This window comes from Emys orbicularis, chromosome 7 (assembly GCF_028017835.1).
Source record: "Emys orbicularis isolate rEmyOrb1 chromosome 7, rEmyOrb1.hap1, whole genome shotgun sequence".
NCBI lineage: Eukaryota > Metazoa > Chordata > Testudines > Emydidae > Emys > Emys orbicularis.
In genome coordinates, this window is record NC_088689.1 from 70,676,183 (window position 1) to 70,702,546 (window position 26,364).

At 47.2% G+C, this 26,364-nt stretch overlaps 1 protein-coding gene across 1 annotated transcript in view; it reads left to right on the plus strand.

Moving 5' to 3' along the window:
• The first annotated feature begins 2,863 nt into the window (after positions 1-2,863).
• The window catches only part of FRMPD2 (FERM and PDZ domain containing 2), a 90,328-nt gene continuing 66,827 nt past the window's right edge, over positions 2,864-26,364 (plus strand). Inside the window, exons 1-5 of the mRNA XM_065408212.1 lie at positions 2,864-2,987; positions 5,904-6,061; positions 8,176-8,241; positions 14,644-14,829; positions 16,595-16,762. Coding sequence (XP_065264284.1) covers positions 2,864-2,987; positions 5,904-6,061; positions 8,176-8,241; positions 14,644-14,829; positions 16,595-16,762 — 702 coding nt within the window. The remainder of the gene's footprint in view (positions 2,988-5,903; positions 6,062-8,175; positions 8,242-14,643; positions 14,830-16,594; positions 16,763-26,364) is intronic.

The following is a 26,364-nucleotide window of genomic DNA, read 5'->3' on the forward strand; positions in this document are numbered from 1 at the left end:
GAGGGCATAAAGGGCAGGGTGGCTGCAATCACCCTGCAGTTCCTTCCAGATTCCAGATGATATAGGACTTTGCAGCAGCAGGGAAGAAAGGCAGGTTGTGGAATCCATCTAGACCAGTGGTTCTCAAACTTTTTTTTAGCGGACCACTTGAAAATTGCTGAAGGTCTGGGTGAATCACTGGGTGATCTTTCCAAATGTTGTTTGTACCATTAGCTAACTATTGTAAAGCGCTTTGGATAAAAGCACTATAATAATAATTAACATTTTTTTGTTCCACGAATAAAAGCACACAACTCATATTTTACTATCAGTAGTCTTACCTTTCTAATGCGATGGATGTGCCCTCTTTCCCCTCCTGTGGCAGCTCCTGAGCTGGATCTGGGAAAGAGGGGGTCTCTCTCTCTCTCTCCCCCCCGCTGCGGCAGCCCCCGAGCTGGGGCTGGGAAGGACAGGGGTATTTCCCCCACCATAGCAGTCTGGGAAGGACGGCATGACTGAGTCTGGGAAGGAGGGCTGTCTCTCCCCCGGCAGCCGCAGCCCTGGAGCTGGGGAAAGTTCCCTCTTTCTCTGGCTGCCGCAGCCCTGCACGTCCCTGCACGCTGTAGAATCTTGCCTGTATGCTCGGGGTTCTACTGATCCCCATATTTGGGGTCGGGAAGGAATTTTCCTCCAGGGTAGATTGGCAGAGGCCCTGGAGGTTTTTCGCCTTCCTCCGCAGCATAGGGCAGGGGTCGCAGGCTGGAGGATTCTCTGCGACTTAATTTAAAGACTTCAAGGGAAAGTGGGTGGGTCAGCTTTTGTGGCCTGCATCATGCGGGAGGTCAGACTAGATGACCATATTGGTCCCTTCTGACCTTAAAGTCTATGAGTCTGAGTCCCAAATTGCCTCCACCCCCTCTTCTCACCCCACTGCCCCCTCCCACCTGTCTCCTATTCTCCCCAAGGCCACCACCTCACCTTACATGTGTGTCTTCTCCAGGGTCCAGGCACCTAATTAGTGGAGCCACACCTGCACGGCTTCACTAATTAGGTGGGTGGCCCTTCAGTCTCTTGTGTGCGGCCGCCCAGGCGCACACCTTAGAGGGGACTATCCCGCGGACCACAGTTTGAGAACCTCTGATATAGACAACACATTTCAAAGGCCCACAGGAGGGTAAGTAACTGTTCTTTCTCCTTTGAGTGATTGTCCAGCTAGACTCACTTCTGGTGACCCTCAAGCAGTGATCTCACGTCCAAGGGTACTCAGAGTTTGCTGACACAAGGACCATAAGGCAGCTCTGTCAATGTGTGCATTAGATCTGGAACCCTGTGCCACGGGGTCTCGCTTGGTGAAGGTGAATGAAACTCTTGAGCTATGTCCACCCTGAGCTCCAGACCTCAGTTTTCATCAGCTGCTGAATCGTCGAGAGCCTCCAAACCCTTCTCGGTTCAATCTTCTGAGGGGAGAGGGAGGGAAAAACACAGCTCTCAAGGTAATAGGAGATCTGCCTCACCAGCATCGATAGTGTTGAAGTCTAAACTAGCTGTTACCATTCAAGAAAGAGACCTTGGTGTCATTGTGGATAGTTCTCTGAAAACATGCGCTCAGTGTGCAGCGGCAGTCAAAAAAGCTAACAGAATGTTGGGAATCGTTAAGAAAGAGACAGATAATAAGACAGAAAATATCATATTGCCTCTATATAAATGCATGGTATGGCCACATCTTGAATGCTGCATGCAGATGTGGTCGCCCCATCTCAAAAAAGATATATTAGAACTGGAAAAGGTACAGCAAAAATTATTAAGGGTATGGAATGGCTTCCATATGAGGAGAGATTAATAAGACTGGAACTTTTCAGTCTGGAGAAGAAACGACGAAGAGGGGATGCGAGAGAGGTCTATAAAATTGTGACTCGTGGAGAAAGTGAATAAGGAAGTGTTATTTACCCCATCTCATAACACAAGAACCAGAGGTCACCAATGAAATTAATAGGCAGCAGGTTTGAAACAAACAAAAGGAAGTACTTCTTCACACAATGCTCAGGCAACTTGCGGAACTCATTGCCAGGGGATGTTGTGAAGGCCAAAACTATAATAGGGTACAAAAAAGTTCATGGAGGATAGGTCCATCAATGGCTATTAGCCAAGATGGTCAGGGATGCAACCCCATGCTCTGACTGTCCTTAGCCTATGATTGCCAGAAGCTGGGAGTGGACGACAAGGGATGGATCACTCAATGATTGCCTGTTCTGTTCATTCCCTCTGGCATTGGCCACTATCAGAAGACAGGCTACTGGGCTAGATGGACCATTGGTCTGATCCAGTATGGCCGTTCTTATGTTCACCTCTCCTTCACCAGGAAGGAACGCAGGTATTTCTTTAATCTTGGGTCCATGTAGATAGCCAGATATTATGCTCTTTCTTGTGCAAAAAAGCACAAGGACAGGATTTTAAATGTCATACATTTAATAGACCTTCTTGTCTCATGACATCTCTTTCTTCTCCAGCTCTTTCTCACTCTCAGATGCTCCCTCCTTCGCCCATCCACCACCCTGGGGAAAATCACAACAGCAATGCTTTGTTCAGCCATGCCTCCTATTTAGAAAGTGTAAGTCATCCAATCAGGCAGCAGAAATGATGCCATATGATTCAGGTGACCACTCATGCATCCTGAATAATGCATAATCATACCAGCCAGTCTTCCACAAAAAATCTGGTAGATGGAAATCGTTTGCCCCAAACAATCCATTGATGCTGCCTAAGGCCTAAGAAATCAGGTTCATGAACGGTTAGCTACCCTGAAAAGGGGATAAATGTGCAATGAATGTGATTTGTTCTGAACAGTTCAGTCTGCTCTAGCTGTCTGGTTTCTATTGTAGCAAGGATGAGCAGCTCCTGTGTGACTCTGGCTGAGGTCCTGCAGCTGAAGGGAAGCCCTTTGGAGGAGGAAGATATATGGGCTCTCTTACATCTGGGCACAGAAAATCTTCTCCAGGACCTGCCCAAAGGTGAGTGGATGGTTATGTTTTGGCAGCTGTCCATCTACCTGCCTACACTGGTCACCCTGGAACATTCATATTGTTCTGAAGGACTCCTGGGATTCCCCATTATCAAGACAGAGAGCAGTGATGGGAAAGACAGGATCCTTCAAAACAGACTGAGACGTTTTTAAATGTGACAGCTATGTCTATGTAATCTGCTTGGACACCAGCAGGGAGTTCATTACAAGATAGTGGCCTCGATTTTTTGCCCAAGCCCTAAATTGCTGCTCTGAGGTCACGTCCTCTGCCTAGGGTCCCACAGGTATTCTTTATGGTGGAGTTGTCTGTGGCAGCAGGGGATTTGAAGTCCCTTCCAGGAAGTTTCTTCCAGTCCTGTGTTAAAAAGCTGGCACACCCTGCTACAACGACACAAAGTGCAAGGCCATCAAAGTGTGTAACTAACATTCCTGTGTTGGCAATAAGGGGAGACAAGACAAATTCAGGTGGCTACCCATTCAGCTAGTAGGAGGCTTTTATTTTTCTTGGTGATAAGCAGATGGGCTTAGAATAGTGAGGCAGGTCACGACGAAGGGGAACAGGAAGCAGCAGAAGTCTAGGTTGGTGCAAGGCTGAGTATTCTGTTGCTTACATTTTAGGTATTGGTCATGCCAAGCGAATGCAACATTTTGAGGCGTTATTAAGTCTCTTGAATGTCTCTGGTTTTAACTAAAATGATAAAACAAACAAGCTTCCCTACAAACAATAATTGCTTTCTGATACAGTGCTACGGAGAGGGAAAGGAGATGGGGACAGGGTTAATTGATTATTATTATTTTAAGGGCCTTTAATTTTTTAAGTTAAGAAATGCCCAAGCTGTTACGAACTTCCAATGGTATTGAGTGTATAGCTGCTTTGGCTATGTATCCCTGTGGCTGTATGACTCCTTAACCTTTCCTTCCTTGTCCTCATGTCTGGGACACACAAGCCATGTTTCAGGTGTAAATTGAAGATGATTAATCTTTTTGTCAAAATGCCAAAAGATAGAGGCATGTAGGGTTTACACCCTAGCTTTTATCCTTTCGAGACCCTCGTTCCTGCTACATGGTCTAGGCTGGAGGGAGTGGCTTAGTAGCCCAAGTCTCCTGTTTCTATTACATACATGGCCAGGAGTCCCAAGTACAAATACTACCAGAGTCAACTCAGTCCTTCTTCTTTCGAATGGAAATAAACCAACTTGAGTCTGTATGGGTCTTTTTGACAAAGCCCTGTCTTGTGTTTATGGACATTTGAACCCATCCTCTTTGCTGTGTTTGGTCAAACTCACATGGACGGATGGACACACATACACACTCTGTTTTGCATCATGTTGTGTATGGGTTGGTTGAATACACTCCATTTTCATGCCAGAGTGGGCTACACTTCAGCAACACTCAGCATTGACACCAGAGGGAGCTGTTGGTTGCTCTGCAGTTCGGCCAGTTATTTAGATGCCTAAATATGGATTTGGGAGCCTAATTTTCCATTGTAAAGTGCTTTCGGATCCTTTGGGTTGAAATATGCTATGTATATAAAGCAGAGAGAAGGCTGAGCCACAAAACCTGAATACAAACGTACCTAGAGTAGCAGGGATTTGGATCCAAGTGTTTGGTTTGACCCATTTTATGGGGCAATTGTGAAACTTGGATACAGATAAAAACTTCCCCAAAGTTCATGCGGGATGGTTTGGATCTGGAGTTTCCATTTAAAAAACACAATAGTATCTGATAGTAATTGGTCAACAACTGCAGGGTTACTATTGTAAGATGCAGGGTTACATGCAGAGCTGGTTGACTGTGGAGCGACAGCGTAGAGCAAAAAAGTGGCCCAGCAAATGGTGAAGCTCAGTATCCTGGTGGTGAAATTCAATGGGAGTTGGGTGCTTGCCTCTCTTAGGCCTCTTTGAAAATTAATGCTTTACTAGCAGATGACCCCTACTTGCCAGGTAGCCTCATGTGTTTTGACCCACAAGGCCTAGTAAGAATCACAAATTAAATGTCTTGGTAGAGTTCAGACAGTTTGCATGTGTTACTGACTTGATTCTCCTCTCATGTGCACTGGTGTTAATCAGGAATAGCTCCACTGAAGTCAGTGGGGTTATATAGATGTAAAAGTGGTGTACATGAGACAAAAATCAGATCTCTGAGCGTCCATGTGACAAAATCAGCCCTGGCACAATTTAGTTCTCCTGGCCAGGCCCTGGGTGAATTTGTCCACATGAGTTTGATGCTACAGCCTCAGAAGCTCATTGTCCTAGCAGAGTGAATTGAACAATATTAACCCTGCAAAGAGTCCTGTGGCACCTTATAGACTAACAGACGTATTGTGTGTCCAGGGAGATTGAAGGATAAATGGACACAAATCAGATATTAGGAATGGCAATATACAAAAACCTGTAGGAGAACACTTCAATCTCCCTGGACACACAATAGCAGATTTAAAGGTAGCCATCCTGCAGCAAAAAAACTTCAGGACCAGACTTCAAAGAGACACTGCTGAGCTTCAGTTCATTTGCAAATTTGACACCATCAGCTCAGGATTAAACAAAGACTGTGAATGGCTAGCCAACTACAAAAGCAGTTTCTCGTCCCTTAGTGTTCACACCTCAACTGCTAGAAGAGGGCCTCATCCCCCCTGATTGAACTAACCTCGTTATCTCTAGCCTGACTCACTCTTGCTTGCATATTTATACCTGCCTCTGGAAATTTCCACTACATGCATCCGACGAAGTGGGTATTCACCCACGAAAGCTCATGCTCCAATACGTCTGTTAGTCTATAAGGTGCCACAGGACGCTTTGCTGCTTTTACAGATCCAGACTAATGCGGCTACCCCTCTGAAACTTATGCTAGTTTTTCCTACCCCTCTGAATATTAACCCTGCTTTCCTGCTGATCCTGTTTTTCAGATCCACTTATCCATGTGATTTGCCCATGGTCAATGGTACTTTTAGCCAGAGGAAGTTTGTCTTTCCAAGACAATGTGTCTCACCAAGAGGCTGCCCCTTTCAGGGCACCAGAACTGCTCCATGGACAGAGTAAAAACAAGCATGTTGGATTGACAAAGGTGAGGGTTTTTGAACAGCCTGATTGTACCTTGGAGTTTGTTAGGCAAAATACCCAGGTCCAAATGTGTCAGCACAGCAGACCCAGCATCTAACATCAGACTCCCTCTCACAACGGCAGTGAACAAAACCAAGTTAGACTGTAGTTAAGGCTGCGAGAAAGGTTTGCCTGGAACCTAGAACCCCCCTGAAATCAAGGGGCATTTGGGATTCTACTGCAATCTCAAACATCATCCCACGGCCCCACGAGTCTGGTGGAAATGGGCCAAAGTGATTTGCACCAGCCACCTCATCCCATCTGAGAAGTGACCCCCCACACTTCCAGTCACCCCACACACACATTGTGAAGGGAACATTTAAAAAAAAGACTTTTATCTAATAAGGTCATTTTAATGCCAGATACTGTGGGAGGATAGTGCTCCCTTGATTCACATCCAGAGGGTCCTTCCATGCCTATCTCGCCTCTCCCTGTTGGATGGATAGCCTATTCCTCAGCACTCTCTACCACAGAGGACCCCCTGCCATTTTGGGGTATATAGAAAGAGCAGGAGGGCTGATGGCAGGATGGGCTAATTCAGTGTGGGTCAGAAACTGTAGGACTGTTCTAGTTGAGGCACCTCTCTGCTCAAGAGGGGGTCCCAGAGACAGCCACTGGCTTCATTGGATCTGGGCTGTCCGGGAGCTGGGCAGAGCTGTGGGGGGCCAGGAGCCATTAGGTGGAGGTATAGGGCTTCTGCATGGATTGGGTTCCCATCCTTCCATGTCAAAGAGGGATCCTAGAGTAAGGCTAGAGAGGAATGGTCTCTTAAAGTCAAGTCCCCCTATTAAATCAATGACTGTATGAAACCTGGCTAATTGAAAGCAGCTTGTCTGTATAAACATGAGACAGGAACGTGCTAATCTTCCAAACGGATTTTGCTTAATAACTGTTGAATAGACACCCTGCAAAATGGGTGTCTCTGGCAGCTTTGCTCTGCTGGGGTGATTTGCAAACTGAGCTCCGGCCCTCTGAAGCAGATGGGGCTAATAAACATTTTAATAGACATCTTTACCGGGTTTGTTCTTGTGGCAGCCTGCTGGCAAATGGAATCACAGCTGGTAATAAACAGGGATAACATCAGGGCTGCAAAACAGAACGGAAACCTCCTCAGGATGCTAGAAGTGCAGGAAATGGCCATGGCAGAGCTGAGGAAAAAGACATATAGCAATGGGGACCAGATCTTCTGCTATGCAAGGATAGCAAAGTGGGTGAACGGACCCACTTTCTCCTGTGCAAGCTGTAGAGCAGCATTGCTCCCTGGCGGGTGGGGGCCTAACTCCAAAGACAGGAATATGCACCAGATCTTGTCCTGGCCGATGCTATGGTGAGGGACGCTGACAGTGCTGTGCTCCAGGAATCCCACCAGCCAGGGGAAGGCGAACAGCATCTATGCACCCCTGTGGCTCGCGACCCCAGCTGGTGTGCAGAGGCTCCTTTCCTGCCTTGGGATCACTCACAAAAACTCTTGGATGCCTCTTGATTGCCAACCCCTCTGTGAGTGTTTTTTGATGCTCCTACCACCATGCTGCCATCACAGTCCTAGTGCAGCACTGTAATCCTCAGCGCTGTCTTCAAGGAGAGGAAGCAGTCTTATCAGCCACAGGCCTGGCTTCCCCTGTTAGCCCCTCTCTTTCCTTTGCACTTCCTTCTTGTGCTTTACAACCACCTTCTCAGCTGTTGGGATAAGTAGCCCCTGAGCACATCAGCCCACAGTCTGATTAGGTAATTGTCTTCCGCCCCTCAGTCAGGACTTCTCTGAGGAACTAGTTAGTGCCTAAGTGACCAGAGCATGGGTCAGCTGCTGGCTCGCCAGCCTGTCAAACCATCCCCAGCATATGTTTTCATGCATAGGAGACAATCTGGCCCATAGAGCTGAAGATCTATTATGTCCCACCTATTCCATCTCTCTGCTAGTCAGGGCTGTGTCCCATTGGACATGTACATGTGCTCTATCCAGTCCAGCTTTAAAAGTCCCAATCACGGCTCACGGCTTCAGAGATCTCATTGCCAGGTGAGTTCTCTGTAATTATTGACATATAATTCATAACTGGTTGGTTGGGTGTTCTTGTTTGCCAGATGCTGGTGTATTCTTTGGGAATGACCCTCTATTGGTCAGCAGACTATCAGGTTCCTCCAAACCAGGTCAGTAATATCAATATCTTTGTTTTCCTTTATTTTGTCACACATTGGCAGGTTGGAAAGTTGGGTGGTATGAGTTGAACTTTCCATAGTCCAGGTGGGAAGTTTATGGCTGGTGTTTTGGCTTGGCCCATTAGAGAGATCAGGACCAGCTGGGAAGTTCAGAGCCAGATGCCAAAGTTTAGGATTATCCAAATCCAGGATTTGCATTTGAATTGTATCTTTCTTTTAAGAGTCAGGATTCCCTAGCCCCTCCCATGAGGCAAGGGGAGGGGAATTTCCTTCATACCAGAAATAAGATAAATAGGGCTTCAGGCTTGGTTTCAAAAAAAGAATTACCGGTAGGTAAGCTCATGGAGGATAGGTCCATCAATGGCTATTAGCCAAGCTGGTCAGAGAAGCAACCCCATGCTCTGTGTGTCCCTAAACCTCTGATTGCCAGAAGCTGGCAGTGGACGACAGGGAATGAATCACTCAATAATTGCCCTGTTCTGTTCATTCCCTCTGAAGCACCTGGCATTGGCCACTGTTGGAAGACAGACTACAGGGCTAGATGGACCATTGGTCTGACCTAATATGGCCGTTTTTATGTTCTTATGCTGAAGAAAGTCACATCTGCATCATTTTGGTGACCTGTATGTATACAGTATTGGACACACAGCTCTGTGCAAATGAAGATGACTTGTTCAAAGCATGGGATGGCTGTGAAGTGACTAACGATCTCTCTTTCTGCCCATGGCAGATTTTTACCACCAAAACTGCTATTAGCAGCCAACCATTTCCTGCTCAGCCAGTTCAGTGTCTCTTCAAAGATTTGCAGGAGGCACTCTTGTTTCACTAACATATCCTTCGAGCTATTAACTGCGCATTGGTGATATGGGAAGCTATTATTATTTAGTTCATCTGAGCTCCTTTTCTAGGATGTTTTACTTCTCCGTGGTCTCAGTGTAGGGAGTCCATAACCTAAATAATCACATAGAATTTAAATATCTGGTCTCCATAGAAACATAGATTTGAGTAGCTCAATTCTTGACCCTTCTGAGACTGAGGGTATGTCTACACTACGAAATTAGGTCGAATTTATAGAAGCCAGTTTTATAGATATCGGTTTTATACAGTCGATTGTGTGTGTCCCCACATAAAATGCTCTAAGCGCATGAAGTCGGCGGACCGCGTCCACAGTACTGAGGCTAGCGTCGACTTCCGGAGCGTTGCACTGTGGGTAGCTATCCCACAGTTCCCGCAGTCTCCGCCGCCCATTGGAATTCTGGGTTGAGATCCCAATGCCTGATGATGCAAAACAGTGTCGCGGGGAATTCTGGGTACATGTCGTCAGGCCCCTCCCCCTCCATCAGAGCAACGGCAGACAATCGATTCGCGCCTTTTTACCTGGGTTACCTGTGCAGACAACATACCACGGCAAGCATGGAGCCCGCTCAGCTCACCGTCACCATATGTCATCTGGATGCCGGCAGACGTGGTACTGCATTGCTACACAGCAGCAGCTAATTGCCTTTTGGCAGTAGACGGTGCAGTATGACTGGTAGCCTTCATCGGCTATCTGGGTGCTGGCAGACATGGGGCTGCATTGCTACACAGCAGCAGCCCCTTGCCTTTTGGCAGTAGATGGTGTATTACAACTGGTATCCATCATCGTCGTATTCCTCAGTGAGTTCGGTCAGAGGCACCTGGGCAGACATGTTTTGTCTCCTGGAGACTCAGTTCTGCCGGCAGTCCTATTGAACCGTCTTGACGATGATGGCTAGCAGTCGTAGTACAGCATCTTCTGCCAAGCACCCAGAAGATGCCGATGGCTATCAGTCATGCTGCACCGTCTGCTGCCAGCTTAAGATGTAAAAAATAGATGGACCAGATTTGTTCTGTATTCATTTGCTTCCCCCTCCCTCCGTGAAATCAACGGCCTGCTAAACCCAGGGTTTTGAGTTCAAACTTTGGGGGGGCCATTCTGTGTGACAGTTGTTTGTGTTTCTCCCTGATGCACAGCCACCTTTGTTGATTTTAATTCCCTGTACCTGTACGGCAAGTCGTCACTCGCCCATCCCTCCCTCCGTCAGTTTCGCGCCTTTTTTCAGCCGAGACGCCATAGCACTGGGATCATGGAGCCCGCTCAGATCACCGCGGCAATTATGAGCACTATGAACACCACGCGCATTGTCCTGGAGTATATGCAGAGCCAGGACATGCCAAAGCAAAACCAGGACCAGTCGAGGAGGCGATTGCAGCGCGGCGACGAGAGTGATGAGGAAATTGACATGGACATAGACCTCTCACAAGGCACAGGCCCCAGCAATGTGGAAATCATGGTGTTCCTAGGGCAGGTTCATGGCGTGGAACGCCGATTTTGGGCCCGGGAAACAAGCACAGACTGGTGGGACCGCATCGTGTTGCAGGTGTGGGACGATTCCCAGTGGCTGCGAAACTTTTGCATGCGTAAGGGCACTTTCATGGAACTTTGTGACTTGCTTTCCCCTGCCCTGAAGCACCAGAATACCAGGATGAGAGCAGCCCTCACAGTTGAGAAGCGAGTGGCGATAGCCCTGTGGAAGCTTGCAACGCCAGACAGCTACTGGTAAGTCGGGAATCAATTTGGAGTGGGCAAATCTACTGTGGGGGCTGCTGTGATCCAAGTTGCCAGGGCAATCAAAGACCTGGTGATATCAAGGGTAGTGATTCTGGGAAACGTGCAGGTCATAGTGGATGGCTTTGCTGCAATGGGATTCCCAAACTGTGGTGGGGCGATAGACGGAACCCATATCCCTATCTTGTCACCGGAGCACCAAGCCACCGAGTACATAAACCGCAAGGGGTACTTTTCAATGCTGCTGCAAGCCCTGGTGGATCACAAGGGACGTTTCACCAACATCAACGTGGGATGGCCGGGAAAGGTACATGATGCTCGCGTCTTCAGGCACTCTGCTCTGTTTCGAAAGCTGGAGGAAGGGACTTTCTTCCCGGATCAGAAAATAACCATTGGGGATGTTGAAATGCCTATCGTTATCCTTGGGGACCCAACCTACCCCTTAATGCCATGGCTCATGAAGCCGTACACAGGCAGCCTGGACAGTAGTCAGGACCGGTTCAACTATAGGCTGAGCAAGTGCCGAATGGTGGTGGAATGGGCATTTGGACATTTAAAAGCGCGCTGGCGCAGCTTACTGACTCGCTCAGACCTTAGCGAAAAGACTATCCCCATTGTTATTGCTGCTTGCTGTGCGCTCCACAATATCTGTGAGTGTAAGGGGGAGACATTTATGGCGGGGTGGGAGGTTGAGGCAAATCACCTGGCCGCTGATTACATGCAGCCAGACACCAGGGCGGTTAGAAGAGTACAGCAGGGCGCGGTGCGCATCAGAGAAGCTTTGAAAACCAGTTTTGTGACTGGCCAGGCTACGGTGTGAAACTTCTGTTTGTTTCTCCTTGATGAACCCTCCGCCCCCTCGCCCCCCCGGTTCACTCTACTTCCCTGTAAACCAACCACCACACCCTCCCCTCCCCCCTTCGAGCACCGCTTGCAGAGGCAATAAAGTCATTGTTACTTCTCATTCATGTATTCTTTATTAATTCATCACACAACTAGGGGGATAATTGCCAAGGTAGCCTGGGATGGGTGGGGGAGGAAGGAAGGAAAAGGACACACTGCAGTTTAAAACTTTAAAACTTTAACACTTATTGAAGGCCAGCCTTCCGATGCTCGGGCAATAATCTGGGGTGGAGTGACTGGGTGGCCGGAGGCCCCCCCACCGTGTTCTTGGGCGTCTGGGTGAGGAGGCAATGGGACTTGGGGAGGAGGGCTGTTGGTTACACAGGGGCTGTAGCGGCGGTCTCTGCTCCTGCTGCCTTTCCTGCAGCTCAACCATACGCTGGAGCATATCAGTTTGATGCTCCAGCAGCCGGAGCATCGACTCTTGCCTTCTGTCTGCAAGCTGACGCCACCTATCATCTTCAGCCTGCCACTTGCTCTGTTCAGCCCGCGATTCATCCCACCACCTCTCCTCTCGTTCATATTGTGCTTTTTTGCACTCTGACATTGATTGCCTCCACGCATTCTGCTGTGCTCTTTCAGCGTGGGAGGACATCTGGAGCTCCGTGAACATATCATCCCGAGTCCGCCGTTTTCTCCTTCTAATCTTCGCTAGCCTCTGGGAAGGAGAAACATTTGCAGCTGGTGGAGGAGAAGGGAGAGGTGGTTAAAAAAGACACATTTTAGAGAACAATGGGTACACTCTTTCATGTTAAATTTTGCTGTTCACATTACACAGCACATGTGCTTTCGTTACAAGGTAGCATTTTTCCTCTTATATTGAGGGCCTGCCAGTTTGGTGTGAGAGATCACTCACGCAATGCCAGGCAACAGAATTCGGCTTGCAGGCAGCCATGGTAAGCCACAGTCTTTTGGCTTTTTTAACCTTCATAACATGTGGGAATGGTTTCAAACAGCAGCGCCCTCATTTCCCATACCAAGGACCCATTGGGTTGGCCATTTAAAATGGGTTTGCAATGTAAAAGGAGGGGCTGGGGTTTCCGGGTTAACATGCAGCACAAACCCAACTACTCCCCCTCCCCCCCCACACACCCAATTCTCTGGGATGATCACTTCACCCCTCCCCCCCACCGCGTGGCTAACAGTGGGGAACATTTCTGTTCAGCCGAGCAGGAACGGGCACCTCTGAATGTCCCCTTAATAAAATCACCCCATTTCAACCAGGTGACCGTGAATGATATCACTCTCCTGAGGATAACAAAGAGATAAGGAATGGATGTTGTCTGCATGCCAGCAAACACCGGGACCATACGCTGCCATGCTTTGTTATGCAATGATTCCAGACTACGTGCTACTGGCCTGGCGTGGTAAAGTGTCCTACCATGGCGGACGGGATAAGGCAGCCCTCCCTTTTGCAAAGGCTTTGGGAGTACATGAAGGAGAGCTTTCTGGAGATGTCCCTGGAGGATTTCCGCTCCATCCCCATACACGTTAACAGACTTTTCCAGTAGCTGTACTGGCCGCGATTGCCAGGGCAAATTAATCATTAATCATTAAACACGCTTGCTTTTAAACCATGTATAATATTTACAAAGGTACACTCACCAGAGGTCCCTTGTGTGCCCTCAGGGTCTGGGAGCACGCCTTGGGTGAGTTCGGGGGTTACTGGTTCCAGGTCCAGGGTGATAAACATATCCTGGCTGTTGGGGAAACCGGTTTCTCCGCTTCCTTGCTGTGAGCTGTCTTCATTGTCTTCATCATCATCATCATCTTCCGCATACCCCGAACCCGCTTCCCTATTGCGTGTTTCTCCATTGACGGAGTCAAAGCACACGGTTGGGGTAGTGGTGGCTGCACCCCATAGAATGGCATGCAGCTCTGCGTAGAAGCGGCATGTTTGCGGCTCTGCCCCAGACCTTCCGTTTGCCTCTCTGGCTTTGTGGTAGGCTTGCCTTAGCTCCTTAATTTTCACACGGCACTGCTGTGCGTCCCTGTTATGGCCTCTGTCCTTCATGGCCTTTGAGACTTTTTCTTATATTTTGCCATTTTGTTTACTGCTACGGAGTTCAGCTAGCACTGATTCGTCTCCCCATATGGCGAGCAGATCCCATACCTCCCGTTCTGTCCATGCTGGAGCTCTTTTGCGATCCTGGGACTCCATCACAGTTACCTGTGCTGATGAGCTCTGCATGGTCACCTATGCTCTCCACGCTGGGCAAACAGGAAATGAAATTCATAAGTTCGCGGGGCTATTCCTGTCTACCTGGTCAGTGCATCTGAGTTGAGAGTGCTGTCTAGAGCCGTCACAATGAAGCACTGTGGGATAGCTCCCGGAGGCCAATAACGTCGAATTCCATCCACACTACCCCAAATCCGACCCGCAAAGGCCGATTTTAGCGCTAATCCCCTCGTTGGAGGTGGAGTAAAGAAACTGGTTTAAAGGGCCCTTTAAGTCGAAAGAAAGGGCTTCATCATGTGGACGTGTCCAGGCTTAATTCAATTTAACGCTGCTAAAGTCGACCTAAACTCGTAGTGTAGACCAGGCCTGAGAGATAGAGTGCCATGCAGCTTAAGGATGAGATGTTAAAAATGAATGATCTGAACTTCAGATTTGTGGAGCAGCCATAGTGGCTGTCAGTAGCCACATTTCCCCCTCGATGCACTGTTCTGAATCATAATATCTGACATTTACCTTCAGTGACATCCTCCTTCCCAGGGTGGCTTCATTTCAGTGGTACTCTATGTATCTAGACTGGGATTTCCCAAGGGGCTAAGGGAATTAAGTGAATTCTCATTGAAACTCAAAGGTCCCTCAGAAAATTCCAGCCCAAGTTCATGGAGCATTTTACAGTGTTTTATCTAAATGAGAGCTATTATTTACCATTATCTCCCTGTTGTCTCAGTCCCTTCAGCTGAGTGATCAGTTACATGCCCTGCTGCTAAAGCTGTGTGAAGATCTGCCGCATAAAAGACTTTCCCCAGAATCCATTTTGGAGGCATGTGAAGTGCACCAGAAGGAATCTTCTTCTTCTCCTGCAAGTGTTTACATCCAGAGAATGGTCAAATTTGTGCTAGGAAGCATCACTGAGGTCAGTACCTCTTTTATTTCCCAGTAGTGACAATACTATAGTAGTCCTGGTTGGGGTTTTTTTTGGCGGGGCAGGGAGTATGGACAGTAGAGTAGAATATTTGAGAGCAAGACAGCCTGTGAAAAGTCAGTGATGGCTTGAAATGAGTGACTCTTGTGCCATGGAAGATGGTGCATGTACTTTCTTCAGTGTTTAGGTTGCATTTTTCTATTAGGATTCTACATATTTTTGACACCATGGAAGCAGGGGTGAATTTTTCCAAAAGCACCTGAAAAATCAATGGGACTTAGGCTCCAACGTCACAGAGTTAGGCAGTTTTGAAAATTATACCCAGATACCATTACGTTTTAGGAACAAAATGTATTGTCAACATTGGGATGCCATGGCCCCAATCCCAGGATTGCAATATTACCACTCCTAGGATTCTCAGATGTAAAAGCCCCAGCCCAGAGCATGGTGAAAACCTTGAATGTTGGATGACTTTTAAGACTAGCTAAATACCTTTAAAGCAACTGTGCTGTGGGTTATGGGCTACATCCTGCTGGATTTACCCATCCAAGTAACCCCACTGTATTTCAGAGGGAATACTTGTGAGAGTAAAGGAAGTAGGATCTGGCTCTAATTTCCCCAAAACCAGATTATGTGGCTGTCCTGGGGTTTACAAACCCCATCTGGGCATAGGCAGAAGGGAGAGGAGCATCTTCCCCACTTTCAGGCAACCAGGCTGACCACACCCCAGCACAGCTGCCAGCATTGCCAATCATGGTGGCATGCAGCCACAGCTGGGACCAATAAGGAAAACAAGCCCTGCTATAAAGCAAGGAGAACAGAGTGAGATAGGGAAGCAGAAAGGCCTGGGGGTAGCAGAGGGGCAAGAGTCTCAGGCCAGGCTGACAGGGTGCTAAAGGAAGATTGCAAGCCCTGAAGTTTTAGGGCTGGTTGACTGATTTTTATGTTAAATTGATGGATTGGGTTAATTTGAGATGAATAGAGGGAGACTAGTTAGGAGAATGCTGGGACCTCTGAGAGACTGCCTCTAGAGCAGTTGACAGTGGCCTTGTGTGGGTGTGTGCCCATGTGGATGAGGCAAAGAGGCTTCCCCATACAATGTACCTCCACGCATAGAGAGATACAATTCCAGTCTCCATGGGATCATTGCCCAGACTTCATGCTCCAGGCTAATGCCACAGTGATAGTAGCTTTTCCACAGGCTGTGAGACTTCACACTGGCCAATGGAACTGGCTTCACGAGGGAGGAGAGCATGCTCCCCCTGTGTAAAGAGTTTCCACTTGCCACTCTGGTTTATGTCATTCTATGAGCTCAAAGACATCCTACCTATATCAGGTACAATATCTGCGAGCTCCCTGCACCTCCTTTGCCGTGGGGCTGGGCCATAAAGGCACAATCAAGCCTGAAAGGTGGTGGTGTTAATAAATAAGCTTGATAAATTGTTTTCAAGAGTTTACATTTTCAGGGAGCACTTTTGCTGACATTTTGATTGGAAAAAAATGGAAGAGAAAGTCAATGAGATTTTCAAATAAAATGTCCCCTGTTTTTTGATCAGCTCCAGTTAATAATAGTCCAATAGTCCATTTGCAAATAGTTTATTTCCATCCCCAATAGGAGGTATCATTTATTTAACACACACACACATACAGTGTCACTGATAAGCCTAGGCCAAGCTGAGGGCAAGGAGCACTTCCTCATGAAGGTTTGAAGTCCCCTGGTCTGCTGACATTGACTTGCAGTGCAATTGGTTTGCAGGTAGAGCAGATAGCCACTGAAGACAGCCACCTGAGCAGAAGCCATGTGATAAGGAAAAGGCTGCACGAGAAAGCATCTGACAGCTCAGCATTGCCCTTCCAGCTGAATTTTCATCAAGGTAAAGGATTCTGGTTTACACTGCGCTTCTCAGAGGGTCTTCCAGGCCAGGTGAATTGTTTCCAATTATGTTGGGTCAATTATGTGTAGAGTTGAATATGATATTTACTGCTTTGCGTCTGAATGAGCGTATGATGGAGAAAAATCTATGACAACTCAGCAAGACTTTCACTGCTTACAGGTTCAAAGGACTGTGATCTGAAGGCTATGGAGCAATGTTAAGGGATCAGCATGCATATATTTAACTCCTTAAAACAGTCTACGTGAAAGACACTGTACGAAAAAAAAAATTGTTTTGGTACTCTATGTCTCCAACTGAATGCTCAAAGGTGAAGAATAGTTTCCCCTGAATCCATGCTCAAGCCATTTCAAGAGCATATTCACATATTTCCTTCTTGAATAGCCCAGTAAAGGTCAGCATACATCTTCCTTTCAAAAAGATTTTTTTTACTCTTACTTTTATTACTCCTAGAGTGCTTTTAAGAAACAAGGCCAAATTCTGCTCATCACACCCATGGAGGCAGCCCTACTGTAGCCAACTAGACAACCCACCTGAGAAAGGCAAGCGGGATTCATCCTTTTGGATCCCTGGTCACAATGTACGCAGCAATCCATCCTGACTTCATGATTCACTTTAACTGAACTTCAAGATGTTATTGTCCCTCCGGGTAAAACTCTGCTGCAAGATAAATATTGACTTCGGCTTCATGTCCTTTTGTTTCTTCTCAGGTCAATAAATCTTGATGTTCACCTCAGCAGAAGTTAATATCAGTGTATTTCTGTCCTGGTTTTGCCCCTAATTCAGCAAGCTCTTATGCACAACATATGAGTAGCCCTGTCTCTATTCAGCAAATCATGTGAGCACATGCTTATGTCTTATTGATTTCAATAGAATTAAGCACATGCTTAAAGTTAAACACTTGCTTGAATGCTTTGCTATATCAGTACCTTTGTTATTTTAAAGTGTGGACATTTGGGGTGCATTTTCTATTGAGGGTGCATTTCATTGAATATTTTTCCGCTTTAAAAATTACCACCCCAAGTTGTAAGGCCCGGGAAAAGGATAGGGGTAAGATATAATAGAAGCAAAGAGAGGGGCTGCAACTTCATGATGTTTTGGGTCACCATTCTTGGGGAATTGCTGCAGTTGCACTGTATGGTGGATCTGTATCTTGGCACTCAATGTGGAGCACTCCTGAAGGAGATAGCTGGGGTCTCTCGGACATGTGACTTTGGAGGACAGAAATTGCTAGAACTTGTTCCTTGGCTACCTGAACCTTCCTGACACTTTTCAATTAAAACTTGATGGAAATAATGTGTACATTAGACTCATGTTGGTTGGGATCGCTGAAGGGGCTGTAGGGACTGCTTTCTGTCAGAGTAGGGCTCTAAAAAGCACGAGGGAAGAGAAGCAGCTCTGCTAAGGGCTGGTGAATGCTTTCCTGATGGAAGTGAAAAGCACTCAAGACATTCAACAGCAAAGACGACTCGATCAAAGTGAGCCAAGACCAAGCGATGGCTAAATGAGCACTTGGATACAGCAATTTTAGAGTCAAAAGAGAATATGGTGATTTACCAGGCTTCTTTTCTGTTTCCAAACACAGGGGCCAGGTTACTGAATTATAGTCAGTCGGCAGAGGATTACAGACAACTCTCTGTGGATTATTGTGACTCCAGCAGCATTTCGGAGAGCACATCTTTGATACTGTCAAACAGGGGCCGCAGGAGAGGTACTATTCAAATTTCTACTTTGAAATTGTTACTATGATTTATCCTTGCAGTAGGTCACCTCCAGACTGACTTCCAGCTTTCCCTCTGTGCAGAAATCAGAAAAGGTATTGAACGGTCAATGTTGTGCCAGCAAACATGCAAATACCAGTTGATTGATCCTGAAATTTTATCGAAACCACTTTGCTGGTTCGGCAGGTGGCCGGAGCTGTCCCACTCCCAAGTGGGGAAAAGCTCCTTGCAGCAGTCACCCCTCCGAAGCAAGCATGCTGAAAACTAGGCCGGCCAACCACAGAGCACAGGCTGACAGAGGGCCTACTGCGGAACAAGCTGAATGTTAAGGCTGGAGAGCCTGCATGTGTGTGTAACAATCTGCTCCTGCCCTGAGCGGAACTGACTGGGGCGGGTGGCTGAGGCAGGTACACGGGATCTCCAGGACCCTGGCTGTTCGGGGAGCGGGGAGGTCAAGCTGCTGAGTGTGGCTCTGTGCCCAATCCTGACCCCACTAGAGTCAGAGGGCTGCCGTGTGTGACCCCTGCTGGCGAACTGCTCCTGGGAGCTGGCCGTAAGGGGGTCAGAGCTGGCTCAGAGTCTTCAGCACCATGGTCATTTGGGAGAGCCCCCAAATTCTGATCTCCCTGGACCTGCTCAGTCCTACCCCCGGGGCACAGCTTAGAGCGGAGCCGCCTGCACGGAGCAGTGGTGCAAACTGGGAGCAGCCTGCAGCATGCATCCTTGCTGATAACACACACAGCAAGTCAGCTCTAATTTAAGGACATTTGTGCTGATGGGCTGGGCTGGATACTCCAGGGCAGGGGGACTAGTGTCTCGGAGAGGCCCTTCCCAGCCTTACTGGTGACAAACTTCTACGGATTGCAGTGGGCTCTTGGAGGAGGGAGTCTGGTGGCACAGCTCTCCTTTTTGTGGCAGCGTTGCAATAGGATTTGTTCATCAGCAATGGGCAGAGAGACTGCAGTGGCTGAGCTGAGGCAGGCAGGTAGGAGGGGAGCGGCCCACTGAAGTTTTGCCTTAGACAACAGATTGTCTTGAGCGGGGCTGGGAGTGGGAGAAGGCATTGGGGTAGCACTGAGGCCCATAGGGTAGCCGGAGGGGTCTGCCCACAATTAGACAGGCCTCAGACTGTCTAACTTGGGTCAGGAGTTGTTACAGGTCCCAGAGCAGCCCAGGTCTGGGAGGGTGTAAAGGGGTCTTAATGCCCCCTTAGTCCCCCTCCCACTCCTTGGGCTGCGAGTTCTGGGTGCACCTTTAAGATGCGCAGCACAGAATCCACCTCTCGTCTCATCACTAAGGGGGAAAAAAGATCCTTCCTTCCTATAAGAGAGGTGGATACTTAAAGCTCCAAAACTGTAGTCAATATAAACCTACAACAGACCATGGATGCTGCAGTGTGGGAGCCACTACTTATCGAGGTGCCTGAATATAGATTTAGGGGCTAACCCCTTTTTGAAAATCTTGGCTGTAATGCTCAGAGCCAAGGGTGAGTCCTGTGGGATGGTGCGTACACTCAGTTCCTGTTGAGTCCATGGCAGTTGAGAGTGTTCAGTACTTTGCAGGAGCGGGCTCTAAACATACAGTATATAAAGTAACACAAGTAGACTCAGAGAATTTGCTCACCGTAGCCGTCCTTTCCCAGGATAATATATCCAAAAAAGACATTCTCCTCCCCATGGGGCTATTACAGTCCAGAAAAAGACCACCATGATCAAGGGAGATCCATATCCTCAGTGATCTTTGCTAGTATTCCAGCCTGTACTCTGGAAGCTCATTTGCATTTGAAAATTCATTGTTCATGGAAGCAACTTCTTCAGGAGCCACATGCTAGTCTTAAATCAGGAATATAGGACTGGATGGGACTTCCTGGGTCATCGAACCCAATCACAAGCAACCCCATCATATAATCCCATTCATAAATTTAACTCGTTTTCTGATGGCTCTTGATAAATTGTTTCTCCGCACTGTTCCTACTGGAAGGCTGTTGCAGAACAAGGAATGGGCTTGATTAGTGCTAAAAGCATGGCATCAAGGCCTGTGAACTAGTCAGGTCATCCCACCAGGATGATGAAAAGCTAAGGGTATTTGAAGTGCTTGTCAAAGAATACATACAGGTAACTTGTCCTAGGCGAGTAGAGACTTGCAAGGCTGTCTTATCAGAAAGGAGTGTAAACATGTGCCCTCCTGAGAACCTCAGCCGGTGTACATCGACACAGCTATGTTGACTTCAAAGGGCCTATGTTAACTGATATCAGAGTAGGATCTGGCCTTGATATCAGGCATGTCTCACAGCCTCTCATTTCTCACTGCCAGCATCTTCGCCTGGGAGTCACCCAAAGAGCCTGACTTTGCAATACTGCCATCTGCTGTTTGAGAAAATACACTGATTTCTTTAGTCTCTTTTTATAGTTACGTATTCGTTTGTTTTTGCAAACGAATATTGCATATTGGCATTGTTGCTGTTGTTCACCAGACTTATGTTTAAGCAATTAATTTTCTTAATTAAAATGATATGACCTGTCTTGTGAGAGATTGGCTCAGATTTTCATTAGAAAAGCATCTTTGGACTAATACCTAGTGGTCTTCAATCAGTCACTTGTCACTATGGATCCTATGTCAATTACCCTACTGCATCTGGGTTTCCACAAGATTTGAATAGTTAGTATTGTGTATCAAGGGACTAGGAATCACATTGCAATAAAAGACCCGCAGCACGGCTGTGACAGGCCCAGGTCAGCTATCTCCGACTCTAGGGGCTCAGACTACAGGGCTATAAAATAGTAGTGTAGACGTTCAGACTTGGGCTGGAGCCCAGGCTCTGAGACCCTGCAAGGGGGCCTGAGCTCCAGCCTGAGCCTGAAGGTCTACACTGCTATTTTTAGCCCTGCAGCCCAAGCCCCACAATGCCGAGTCAGCTGACCCAAGCTCTGAGTCTTGGTGCCGAGGGTTTTTTATTGCAGTGTAGAGGTACCCACAGAGTTTGTGTCTGGATTCAGAGCCAAACTTCCACAAAGTTTGTGACTATTCAGCTTTATTTATTTAACATAAGTTAACTGTAGATTTCTGAGTTATTGTTTTTTTAATGCTTCAGATGGCGGCTCTTTTATTGGAATCCAGTGTTGTATTTTTGTCTTGCTATTTAGAAAGAGGCCTCAATAATAACACTCATTTCTGGTTCTGCACCTGATTTTAGCTCCCCCATAACTGGAGGGAATTAGACCCTGCTCGTCTCTAGCTCATTTCCATTTGCAAATCACTCCCCAACAAACCCTGGTTTCTGTGCTTGTATTAGTTATTCAGAAGTATTCACCAAATCGTTTCTGCAAACTATTGGCCAAATATCCTGCAAACAGTTCACTTCAGCTGTTTTGTATTGTTGGGGTGTGATTGGCGACTTATGTCACATAATATTGTTTCTCTTCCTTGATCGGATGACTGGAAAACGTTTAAACAGAAGAATAAGGACTATCAGTGGAATAATAAATGCTCCTGTTTGCACACAGGACCCTCATATTCACGTAAATATAGGGATTCACACACAAACAGCCATTCCCCCAAACTCATTTGTCTGAACGTCCATGAACAGTGAATAACAAGGCAGGGCTTTGGAGCGGAGCCCGGAGCTGGAGCGCGGAGCAGCTCCGGAGCTGCAGGTTTTTGCCTGGAGCTGGAGAGGAGCCGGAGCACAGCTCCAAAGTTCTGTAACAAGGGCTTCAGACATAGCTGACCCAAATAGCCCGTCCCAATACGAAGGATTATTCACGGACGCTGTTAATGCAGTGTTCAACCAGCTCTGTCTTGCAGTCATTTATTATGTCCCCCAAACAAGGATACAGGACAGCCAGTCCAAATCTTCTCCCTGCCATATTGTCCCAGGATCTAATGCTGTGCGCACCTCAGGGGAGGCGGAACTGGGGGGCATTTGGAGCTAGTGACCTCACAATGGAAATATTGGGGAGGGGGCAGATCTATGTTTCCACCCACATGTGTTGTTCTGCTGCATTCTGGGAATGAATACATGCACTAGGTAGGAGGGTGATAGAAGTGAGAGCTGGACGTGGAGGGGCTGGAGCAGCCACCATGGTGCCTGTGATTGGGCCGGGGAGCAGGTGGGAACCGGGATGACTGGGCTGGAGCTGGGAGCAGCTACATCTGGTGGCTGGCAAAAGCGAGACATGAACCGCAAGGACCCCTTTCCCAGCCTGGAGCCGGCTGTCCCACCCCACCGAGTCTCAGTAGCTCCCCTCTTCGCTCCCTAGGCAGAGCACCCACCCCTACTCCCCCTCCCATCCCTATGTAAAGCAAGCTTTTGCCACCTTTGGCGCTGCTTCAGTGACAGTGATTGTGCTATTCTCTTGATTTAACGTTAGGGAGAGCTCCGCAGGCACAGCGAGCGTGGGACCCAAACCTGAGTGGGTCGAGGACACCCACTCAGGACACTTGTAGCAGTAGCTACAAGCTCTTCATTAACAGGTAATCAGTAAAGTTTTTGTCTTTAAAAGATGGACCTTTTTATGACTGCGGGAGGCACAGGGGATCTAGTGTGCCAGTGCTCTGATGTGAAACTACAGGGAGCAACTGGATCAGTTAGCCACGTGGTAGCAGACACTGTTCATCTAGAGCCAAATCCTGAAGACTTCACTGCACTCCTGCTTGGTCCTTCCTCAGAGAAAACCTCTGATTCCCTTCAGGGGGTGTTTTCCTGAATAAGGGCGAAGGGAAAATGGAGCAAAGACTTCAGGTTTGGGCCCCCAACTTGTGCTGATATTACTGTATGAGAGTCTGATTTATAAGAGATGGGCCCTGATAGGCCAAGTTTGCAGTACATGGTTTTCAGAGTAACGTTTAGCTTTTCCTATAGGTTCTCAGACTGAGTCACTATTTCAACCCCCCTGGATCACTAAAGAGTTAAAGGTAACCGACAGATGCCACCAACAGAAAGCATTGGGCTCGATTTAGCCATGGGTGACCAGCAGCCAGTTGTGACTGCTCCAGTGCAAACCCCAAGTGTAGACCGGGGATGCTGTGATTTGCATCACTGGAGCTAATTCCTTTTTGAAAACAGAGTACGCTGCACCTCTCCCTATCTTGGGATGTCTAAAGCAGGGGGCTAGCATGCTGCAACTGCAGCTGGGGCTAATTCCAAATGCAGACAAGGCCTAAGAATGATTAGCCTCTGAGCATCACAAAGACCAGAATCCCCTATTTACCTACCTCTTAATCCATGATAGGTACCCCAGTTAAGCAGAATTCTTACCCCAGTTAAACAGGAGTTCCTGCCATCAAGCATGATTGACTTAATTCAGAACCATGGGAAGTGCTGCATTTAGATTTCTCCATTAACCACGTCCTGAGTAAACTGATTGAACTTCCTATTAAACAGCCAACAGTTAACCACAATTACCAGAGCTGTGAGCTACTCCATGTTCCCCTGTACGTACAGTAAGAAATCATTGCAGTTCATGCCCCAGGACAACAGTGTTTTTTGTGGGGAATTGGTATCATGTAGACGTGATAGTCACATGTTAAATTGATCAGTGTATTTATCGTGTGCTTTTTGAGCACCTCACCGGCCCTCTGCCTAATCAACCGTCCCTGCCAGGGCGTTCCAAGTCAACATGCTGACACTTTTGTTGTCAACTCTGCCCAAAGGTGGAATCATTTCCCAAATGACTATGGTCTAAGGTCCAGGGCCTGGATGGGCAATATAGAGTCCTGGGCCCATGATGGGTTTACGATCTATGACTCTAATCCTGAAGGCCCATAGGCGTGTGTTTTAACTTTACCACATTGACTTCAGTGGGACTACTCAGGGTATTCAAATGAAGCATGCCCACGAGTGTATGCAGGATTGGAGCCTGTACATAAAAATGTCACAGATTTGAAGTCTGATATCTCACCCCCTGCAGGATGAGAAATGGCAGCCTTCTCCCATGGGCAAGGAGAGACTCTCATCTTCCCACTGGACCCACTATGCTTGGCATTGGGCTTCAAACTCATGACATTTTTATGTCTAGAAAAGCTATTTTAGGTCATTGGCTTTAATTTTTCTCTCCCTCTGTGGCTGGACTGATGGTAAAAAAGATATCTACCAGGCAGCAAGATACAACAGATATTCTCAGGGAAACATTAAAAACCTTCCGAAACATCTCTCAAATAGATTTGCTGTAATACACGTGGTATATACAGAATATATGATAGCATGGTGGGTATAGAAGTTTGGAATGATTGGCATAGCTCACTCACCACTTTGCCATTTGTTAATAACACAACTAACCCAAACTAATGCCAGCAAAACCTTCATACCTGCAGCTTGCCATTGGCCATTCCCTATATATAAGTGCACATGCATTATATATTTCTGCTAAGCGTACATTTGTCTGGAAGTGTGGACGACATCAATGTTTTAAGGGTTAAATCTCCAGTATTGTTGTCATTATCTGAACCTCGATTTTCCGCAGCGCTCAACATCTGTTAATTACACTGACAATCCCCTTGATTGTCTGAAACCTCAATTATTTGATTAGATTCAAAGTCTCCCATCCTGAAAATAGCCTATAGAAAGTAATGAAGAATGGTACCCTTTCCCCTGTTGTTTTTTAACCACCCTGTAGAATTTAATAGAAAATGTCGTCCTTGCTGTTGGTTTCTTGAGGATAATTCAAACAACCTGCAGCCAAATCCTCTGCTGATGTAAATTGGCAATAGCTTCACTGACTTCAGTGGGACTGTGCTGATTTTCAGAAACTGAGGATCTGGCCCAGGCAGTATAGAAAGGAACACATCCTCTGTTTAAATCCTATAGGCTTTTAGATTAATTTCTGTAGAACCTTCACAGTTTTATTCATATAACACTTTTCTGTAGGGGTCATGCCATGTAGATCATGGAGATTGTCCTTTATTGCGTAAGCCAGTGCCACTCAAAGACTTTTAAACTCTCTGTCCGTTGCTTTGGATTCGCAATCTGAAATATTGCTCACTCCTTTGAAGATCAGCAAGTGCTGTGGATGAAATCCCTGCTGGGACTCAGAAGAACGACAAGCCCAACCTTCTGAAGTTAGGCTCTACCTTCTCTGTGTCTGCCAAGGACTCATTAGCAGCTGCTGCGTCTCTGAGGTGCTTGTTCCAAAGAAAAGAAAAGGTGACTAGTGACAATGAGCGCACTGATTGCAAAATGTAAAGCCCGCACAGATACCTGCCCCCAACGGTGTAGGGTCTATTGGATAGCTGACTCAGCTCATCAGAATGGCCGAGCCCAGAAGGGGCACCATAGGATCTGGGTGTGATAAAGAGCTCAGTCCGGCAGTCAGACTCCCAGAGACGTCAATGGGAGCTTTGTCTGCATAAGGACTAGGAGCTGTAGGACTGAACCCTAAAAGGCCAAATTTCCCGCTTGGGGTTCTAGTCATGCTTTCTGTGACCATTAATGCATACTAAGGGGTGTTTCTATCAGTCACCTTAGCTGTGCCTTCAACATATCAGAGAAGGGCTGGATCCAAAGCCCATTGCAGTCAATAGGGATCAAAGAGCTTTAGAACAGTCCCATGTTGCTCTTCTTTTACAATATACACCCAGGCAGAAGGCATAGCCTAGAAGTTAACACACTGATGGGATAGTCGGGTGAGCTTGGAGCTATTGGTAGTGCCACCATTAAGGTGTTATATAACCTGTGGCTATGAATGTCCTGTCTGTAAAATGGGGCTGGTGATACTTGCTTAGCAGTCTGAGCATAGAAGCCAAGGAATAAATGAACCATTGGGATTTAGTTCTCCTTTCATCCTCAGCTGTGGTTGAGGGTGGTATCCTATGGAGAGCAGAGGGGGTCAGCCTCCAGAACTGTTAATCGCCCAGCTGCATGTGCACAAAGAGAGAGGAGCTTTTCGGTATTTTAATTTGGGTGGTTTTGTTTGCAT